General features: G+C 63.6%; 1 protein-coding gene across 1 annotated transcript; it reads left to right on the top strand.

Moving 5' to 3' along the window:
* Positions 1 to 254: 254 nt before the first annotated feature.
* Positions 255 to 8,089, top strand: CCDC154 (coiled-coil domain containing 154). The gene is given in 18 exon segments (XM_060030985.1): positions 255 to 264; positions 379 to 598; positions 686 to 857; positions 1,045 to 1,091; positions 1,418 to 1,513; positions 1,864 to 1,987; positions 3,914 to 4,015; positions 4,088 to 4,216; positions 4,296 to 4,420; positions 4,770 to 4,896; positions 4,975 to 5,112; positions 6,135 to 6,254; positions 6,329 to 6,405; positions 6,778 to 6,895; positions 7,328 to 7,411; positions 7,702 to 7,761; positions 7,763 to 7,890; positions 8,008 to 8,089. Coding segments are annotated over 18 exon segments (1,959 nt in total).
* Positions 8,090 to 8,152: the final 63 nt, after the last annotated feature.

The following is an 8,152-nucleotide window of genomic DNA, read 5'->3' as shown; positions in this document are numbered from 1 at the left end:
GGTGAGTTGAAGCGGAGCTGGGAAGACCACCAGGCAAGAGCCTGCACGAGGGTCTGGGCCACGTGGGACGGCTTTGCTTCCTGACCCCCAGCTCTCCTCAGAGCCCAGGCGCTCCATCTGAAGCTGGCCAGGCAGGCACTGTCCCATTCCTGCTGCCCAATGCTGTGTGTCCTCAGGTGGGGCCCTGGACTTTTCTGAGGCTGAGCTTCCTACATGGACAGTGAGAGCTGGGCCTTGCTGTGGGACCCAGCGGGATGAGCCACGGTGAGCTCAGTGGGCGCACTCAGCAAGGTTTTGGATCCCTGTTATCCTGGGCTCCATTTGCGAGCATCTCCCCCCGTTGGCTCTAAAGGCAAACCCCAAGGTACCTTCTTGTAGAGCCGTCAGACAGCAACCTCTTGTTAGGGACCTCGCCACCCTCCCAGCCGGGCACCATCACCCCGGAGGACCTGGAACTCCTCCTGGAGGACGGGCTGGCCAGCTCCGAGCCCTTGAGTCTGGAGGAGAGCTCGGAGAGGTATGAGTCCAGCTGCCTGCCGTCCACCGCTTCTGTCCCAGAGCGGGACACCCCCAAGCACTGGAAGCAGCTGGAGCACTGGTAAGCCCCTAGAGACCAGGGGCGGGGGAGCCATGTAGTCAGTGCCCCGCACACGCAGCCAACACAGCCCACTCCTCACCCCACCAGGGTGGCCGACCTGCACGAGGTGTCGCTGTGGGGACACAAGGCCTGCTGTGAGCGTACCACGCTGAGCCTGCTGCAGGAGCTGCTGCAGGTCCACACCTGCTTGCAGCTGCAGGACTCAGAGCTGAAGAGGCTTCAGCAGGCGGCTCAGGCCCCCGAGAAGGAGGCTCTCCAGGTGGGATGCGTCAGCTGGGAGGCGACATCCCCGGGTGTCAGGGCAGCTGTTTCCTGGACCCTGAGCCCCACTCAGCCCCTGCTGCTCAAGCCAGGGCCTCGGGTCCCACTCCGTGGGCCCCCATGTCCGTGCTGGTCGAGCTGGGAGGGCCCCTGGCCTGCACTCAGCTCACCCCTCCACCTTGCAGTTCCCCAGCCTGCAGATCCAGAACCAGATGCAGGCCCTGGACAAGAGGTACCCCTGCACCCTTGAAGCAGGCTTAACAGGAGGGAGGGGGGCTTTGGGGAAGCAGCGACTGCTGCCAGGCCAGTCTGGGCATCAGCCCCTGGCTTTTGTTGTCTCCAATTTGGTATCTTGCTCAGGTAAGCAAACACATCCACGGCCCAACTCCAGAAGGTCAGGTTGCTGGAGCCCGGCAGCCTGTGGAGCTTGGGAAAGGGGCAGAAGGCTTGCTGCTGGGCCCCTTGGCTGAACCCCCACCCCAAAGGCTGCCCAGCCTGCTCCTGGCTGCCAGGAGGTGGCAGGGCAGGCCCCAGGCAGAAGCAGCTCTTGTGTGCCAGGCTGGTGGAGGTCCGGGAGGCCCTGACCCAGATCAGGAGGAAGCAGGCACTCCAGGACTCTGAGCGGAAGGGCGCCGAGCAGGAGGCCAGCCTTTGGTGGGCCCCTCAGGAGGCTGACTCTGGACCCACCGAGGGGTTGTGTGGGAGTCATCAAGGAGGGCAGGTGACCCTCCAGCCCAGGGTCCCCACCTCTTCCCCTTCCCCATCAGTTACGCTCACGGGGATTCTAGCTCTCTCTGTCCCAGGTGGAGACACAGAGTGGGCTTCTGGCCTCTCTGTGTGTTTACCCGGGCAGGGTTGGACCTCCTGCTAGGTCAGCCTGGGCCCCCCGGATGCAGGCCTGGCCTGAAAAGGATTTGGTGTCCAGGGCCCCACCAGCCTCCCTGAGGCTCCCCATCAGGCCTCTGGCCGACTGGGGTGCTGTGACCTGCAGCCGTTGCCCCTAGGTTGTCTGAGCTGACCGAGAAGCTGAAGCAGGAGGAACGGGACCGGAAGGTGGCCTGTGGAGCCCTGCAGAAGAGCCAGGAGGAGGCCAGCCAGAGGGTGGACCATGAGGTGGCCAGGATGCAGGTACCTGGGAGGCCAGGGGCAGATCCAGGCAGGGCTCTGGCATCAGCAGCCAGCAAGCTGCCAACAAGGCAGTCTGTGCAGGAGACCCCCAACTCCCCATCCCACATCTTCTCCACTGCTGGGGTCTTCCTTCACCCCAGCTCTCCTTTTGGTTCCGTTCACGTGTTTGGACCTGGTGGCCAACCCCCAAGTCCTACACTGTCCACTACGGTGGCCATTGGCCACGGGTGGCTCTGTTGCAATTTAAAACTCAGTTCCTTGGTCACAGGAGCCACATTGCAGTGCACTGTGGCTACCTGTGGCTGGTGGCTGTCGATTTGGCTGTGCTGAGGTGGAGTGCGTCCTCCATCACAGAAAGTCCATCATTAGCACGAGTGCTGTTGTGGCCACTGCTCCCCCACCTCCCCTTCCCCATGTGATCAGCACCCAGACCAAGAAGTAGAATCTCATAGCCCGAGGCCCCTTCCTCGGCCATTTCCAGCTTCAATGCTTCCCTCCATGCAAAGTGGAAGTCCCTTCCTGAAGACGCATCTTCCGGTGGCCCTGCTCCCGGCTGGTGCGTGTGGCCTAGAAGGTGGGGCAGGGGCCGGGGTGGGGCGCCTCTGGACCCAGCCTCTTCAGCTCTGCAAATAGAGACCAGGGACTGTGCCGCGTCCCCAGCTGCTGCCCTCATAGCTCAGCTGCCCAGCTCCATGCGTGCCCCTCCCGCTGCCCTGTGGGAAGCTGGTGCCTTGGCTCCACTGAGAGGCAGGAGCCCCAGGCGGCATCGGGGCCCGGGATCCCCGATGCCTGGCTGGCACGCATCTCCCCAAGTGTGCCATGGGGCTGGGGTCAGTGCCCTGCCATTGCTGTCTGGTTTTGTGAATAAAGTTTTATCGGCACATGGCCATTCGTTTATTGTTGCCCACGGCTGCTTTTGTGCTGGAACCACAAAGCTGAGGGGTTATGACAGAGACACTGTGGCCCATAAACGCCAAACGTCTGCCTTCTGTTTTTTGGGGGTTTTTCTGGCGGTACACGGGCCTCTCACTGTTGTGGCCTCTCCCATTGTGGAGCACAGGCTCCGGACGCACAGGCTCAGCGGCCATGGCTCACAGGCCTAGCCGCTCCGCGGCATGTGGGATCTTCCCAGATCGGGGCACGAACCCGTGTCCCCTGCATCGGCAGGCGGACTCTCAACCACTGCGCCACCAGGGAAGCCCTGCCTTCTGGTTCTTTATAGAAACAGCCAAGCCCTGCTCTGGGTCACCCTGCATGGGACAGGGAGGCTGGTGGGGACTCAGGGCACACCTGCTCTGGGCTGTGGGCAGCCCTCCTGGCCCTAGAAGGACTTGTGGCCGTGGAGAGGCTGCCTTGTGCCTGTGGGCCTAGACCCCCGTCTCCTGCATCCAGACCCTCAGTGCAGCAGGAAAGGAGCTGATGGAGGGAGAAGAGAGAAGGGGTCCCACCCTGGGCCTGGAGGACGAGGGCAGACAGTGTGTGTGTGCACACGTGTGAACGGGGATGTGCACATGTGCATGAGTGTGTGTACATGTGTGAGTGTGTGCTCACATGTACACTCAGCCTCCTTGCCCGGGGCTCCTGGCAGGGGTATGATCCGATGGCTGCTCTGCCGCCTCCCCTGGTGGGGTCTGGCAGTCACTGTGAGGACCATGTGTGTCCTGGGCCCGTGGAGCGTGGCCTTCAGACCCTTCACAGCCCTTGCGCCTGGCTCTCTGGGACATGTGGCCCCTGCCTGCCCTGCCTTCCTTCCTGAGGAGGGTGTGACAGGCCCACCCCTGCAGGGCACACAGGACCAGGGTCCCCTCCGACAGAGATGGTTGGGCAGGAGAACAGCAAGTCCCTGATGGCGCTATGGGTATGGGGATGGGCAAGGGGGACGCCCTTGGGGAGGTGCACGGTGACCATGTGGCCCCCACTCCACAGGCCCAGATGACCAAGCTCAGGGAGGAGATGAGCCTCCGCTTTCTCAAGAGGGAGGCCAAGCTATGCAGCTTCCTGCAGAAGAGCTTTCTGGCCCTGGAGAAGGTGAGTGCCTGCCGGCGGCAGGCCATCCAGTCCCCCTCTCCCCAGCTCATGGCGGGCGGGGTCTCCCCACAGAGAATGAAGGCCTCAGAGAGCGCATGGCTGCCGCCGGAGAGCGGCCTATGGGAGGAGCTGGAGAGCCAGTGGCAGCAACTCCAGGAGCTGGACGCAGAGTGCACGTGGGCCCTGCAGGGGCAGAGGCAGGTGGGTGGCACAGTGGGCACCAGCACAGGCGGGGCCCCGGCTGGAGCTGGGCAGGTCTCAGGTTGCCTCTGCCTGGCAGCAGGAAGAGTGCCACCTCCTGGAGCAGCGTTGGGGCCTGGACAAGGCCGTGGTCCAGCTGACCGAGTTCGTGCGTCAGAACCAAGCATCGCTGAGCCACATCCTGCTGGCCGAGCAGAAGGCCTGGTGGGTGTCCGAGCGGGGCCTCAGGTGGGGCAGGTGGGAACGGCCCTGCTCCCCTGACCCCAACGTCCTGAGCCTGGCTCGAGGCCCAGCAGGGTGCCCTGGGGCAGAGAAGCTGCCCTTTAGTGGGGGGCTCCCATCCCTCCCCCAGCCTGTCCCTCGCGGGGGAGCTCTGAGTGGCAGCGGTGGACTCAGCCCTGTCTCGGCGGTCCCTGTGATGACCCTCATCCTCTCCCTGGGGCCACCTGGAAGGTTCTGAAGCCAGTAGCCGGGCTCGCTGCCCTGGCACAATGCCAAGGGGTGGGCCAGCCTTGGCTGAGGGACAGTCTCTCTCAGTGGCACCCACCCCTAGGGATGCTAAAGGGAAGTTGGAGAACAGCCGGGCCGGGGAGCTGGCTACCTACCTGCAGGAGAACCTGGAGACCATGCAGCTGGCCAGCGAGCTGGCCCAGCAGGAGATGTACAGTGCCCTGGAGCTGGTGAGACGGCAGGGCCAGGGCCGGGCCTGCAGGGTTCCCTGCTTATGCAGGCAGTACACTCAGCCCAGCCTCCCACAGCTCTGAGAGAAGAGCCAGGCCCTGGAGGTGTCCGTGGCTGAGCTGGTCAGGCAGGTGAAGGACATGAGTGACCACTTCCTGGCCCTGAGCTGGAGGCTGGACCTGCAGGAGCAGACGCTGAGCCTGAGGCTGTGCGAGGTGAGTGCACAGAGCAGCCCGGGGAAGGCGCACCTAGGTGGGAGGGGTCCTGCTGCCCCTCAGGGCGGCAGGTCCCAACCCACCCAACAGCTGTCCACAAGGCCCAGGGCCCCAACCACACGGGGGCTCCACTGAGTGACCAGCAAAGCAGCCTACACCTTTGGGTTCTTTTTGCTCTTTTTCTAACAGCTTTATTGAGGTTCAGTGCACCCACCAGACAATTCCCCCTTTCAAAGTGTGTACTTCCGTGGTTCTTTGTCTATTCAGAGTTGTACAGCCACCACCACAATCACTTTTAGAACTTTTCCATCCCCGAAAAGGAAACCCCGTGCATTAGAGGTCACAACCCCTCCCCCAGCCCCTGGCAAACACTGGTCTGCTTTCCGTCTCTCTGGATTTGCCTGCTCTGGACATTTCGTATAAATGGAATCAAATGCTCTGTGGCCTTTTGTGAGCTTCTCTCGCTGAATGTTCCATGTTTGAGGTTCATCCACTCTGTGGCATGTGTCAGTGCTCCTTTCCTTTTTATGGCTGTCACATTTCACTGTGTGGATGGATCATAGCTTATTCATTTGTCAGCTGATGACACTGAGCTGGTGTCCTTCTGAAGCCCTTAGTGCTGCCGTGAACACAGGTATACACCCTTTGGCAGCGGGGCTGGGTCCCCCATCCTGTGCTTGTAGGCCAGCTGCCTGTTCTCTGTCGCTGCCGACTCACAGGCAGCTGGGTCTGGCTCAGGGGAGGGAGCGAAGCCAGGCCTTCTTAGGGATGTGGCTCTGCTCAGCCTGGTGGCCCTGCCTGGGAGGACTGGGGCACCCAGACTGTGCCAGGCCAGGCCACCCGGGCTGTGTCCGGTCAGTGTGGACATGCTCTGAGTTGAGGCAGGGGCCCTGTGCCCTCCAGGAGCTCTGCTGCGTGGGACTCGCCGTCTCAGGTCTGACTATGGCTCCAGTGGAGCCAGTCAGTCGGCCTGTCCACCCTCTCTGGGCGGGTTCCAGCCCTCACTGGTGTCTGCGCCCCAGGCACAGAGTGAGTGGGGAGTTGCAGAGCAGCGATGGCGGGAAGCCCTGGCCCGGTGTCGAGAGGAGGCCGAGGCGCACCTACGGGAGGTGCAGCAGAGAGTGGACAGCCTGCCCCGGCAGGTGGGTGAGGGCTGGGCTGGCCTCCCCCTCCCCGCTGTGCCCACCCTGAGCCGCCCGCCGGCTCTGCGTTTCAGATAGAGGCCATCGCCGACACGTGCATCCTTCACAAGAGTGACTCAGACTTCAAGATCCCTGCCGAGGCCAAAGCCAGGTGAGGCCCCCGGCTCCCTGTCATAGCCTGGCAGGACCTTCAGGGAGTGGGCTGGTCCCACTGCAGGAGGGCACAGCCGTCTCAGAATGACCCTGCTGCATCACAGGGCTTCCTGACAGTGGTCCATCCTCCCCAAGCCCCTGCACCTGTGGCAGTCCCGACCCCTCCCCACCCCAGGCCTGGCCCAGCTTTGGGTTTGGCCCCTGCTGGGGGCAGCCTTTCACTCTATCACCTGCTGGGGACCCCCCAGTGCCCACTGGTGGGGCGGCAGTGCCGAGCACCCTATGCTCTGCCCAGGGCCTCCTCTCTCCAGCTGCCCCACCCCCCAGATGCCCGCCAGAGCCCGTCAGCCCCGGCCTCCTGTGCTCACAGAGAGCTCGAGGGCGAGGCCGTGAGGCAGGAGCTGGCTGCTCTGCCGTCCTCTGTGCAGCTGCTCAGAGAGGGCAACCCCGGGCGGAAGATCGCCGAGATCCAGGGCAAGCTGGCCACGGTACCCCTGGGCCCCTGGGCTTGGCACACTCGGTGGGGGGCGGTGGGGGGCTGGCTCAGACAGGGGCAGACCTCCCCCCACCCAGGGAGGCTCAGATCCAGGACACCCCCCTGGGAATGTGGGGGGCGAGGCGCATGGAACCAGCCATCCTGCTGGGCGGCTCTGCACATATCAGCCTCTGGAAGTACCAAGTGGGGGCTTCTGTCTAGAGCCCCCAGATGCTGAGGTGCATCAGCAGCTAGTGAAAAGAGCAGCCCTGAGTTCTGGCCGGGTCCCCCCTTGTCATCGGGCTGAGTGATGCGACCGGCTCCCACTGAGGGGCGAGGACCCATGTGTCAGAGGCCGGCTCCTGCCACGAGTGATTAGGGCGGGGCCCTCCCCCGAGTCTGCAGACTTCCTGCATCTGTGCCCACGAATGGGGGCCGTGTTTAGTTTCAGAACCAAATGATGAAGTTGGAAAGCAGCATCCAGTACAAGACCATTCAGAATCTCAAGTTTAATACAGAAACCAAGCGGGTGAGAGGTGGCCCCTGAACTGGGCCCTGGCCGTGCCCCCGCCCCCACCACCCAAGCTCCAGGGCTTACCAGGCCCTGTGGGTGGGCCGCCTTTCTCTGTGCAGAGCCTGACTTCCAGCTGCCCTCACCACCCCCAGCCTGGCCACCCTGTAGCTTTTTGGTCTGCCCAGCCGTCTGTCTGCGTGTCTGGCCCAAGCAGAGTTTCTGGGCAGATAAGGCCCAGGCTAGCCCAGAGGGAGATAAATCCCGTTGGCTGTCCCGCCCCTCTGGTCTGATTCCCGTGTCCACAGCGCACGGAGGAGATGGCCACTCCGCTGTCAAGCGTGATGCACCTGTGGAGCGAGGGGGGCCCCCTGGGCCCTGACGCTAGGCAGCAGGAGGGTCCTCATGTCCCTGGTGAGGCAGCAGTTCTTCATCAAGGATGTGGCCCCTGACGAGGTGGTCCCCATGAACCACTGGGGCATGTATCAGGCCGTGAGGTGGGCAGCGGGGAGCCGCCTTCCAGAGCCCCCTCCAGGCCCGGGTTCGGGGCTGGGCGGACCCCGAGGGCAGTGGGCGGAGGCGGGTTCCGGGCCATGAGCCGTGTCTCTGGGCAGGTGGCTGCGGTGGAAGGCGGTCCTCATGAAGCTGGCGGCCTGGCGGAGGCCAAGGGCGGTCTCGGAGAAGCCCCTCGGCTAGAAGCCCGCCCACTAGCTCTTGTCCCTGCTCCTTTCCCAGAAATAAACATGCCCGCCCCACGCC

Source organism: Delphinus delphis, chromosome 15 (genome assembly GCF_949987515.2).
Source record: "Delphinus delphis chromosome 15, mDelDel1.2, whole genome shotgun sequence".
In the NCBI taxonomy this organism is placed as follows: Eukaryota; Metazoa; Chordata; class Mammalia; order Artiodactyla; family Delphinidae; genus Delphinus; species Delphinus delphis.
Note: the sequence above shows the minus strand (reverse complement) of the source record. Positions and strands in the feature narration are given on the sequence as shown.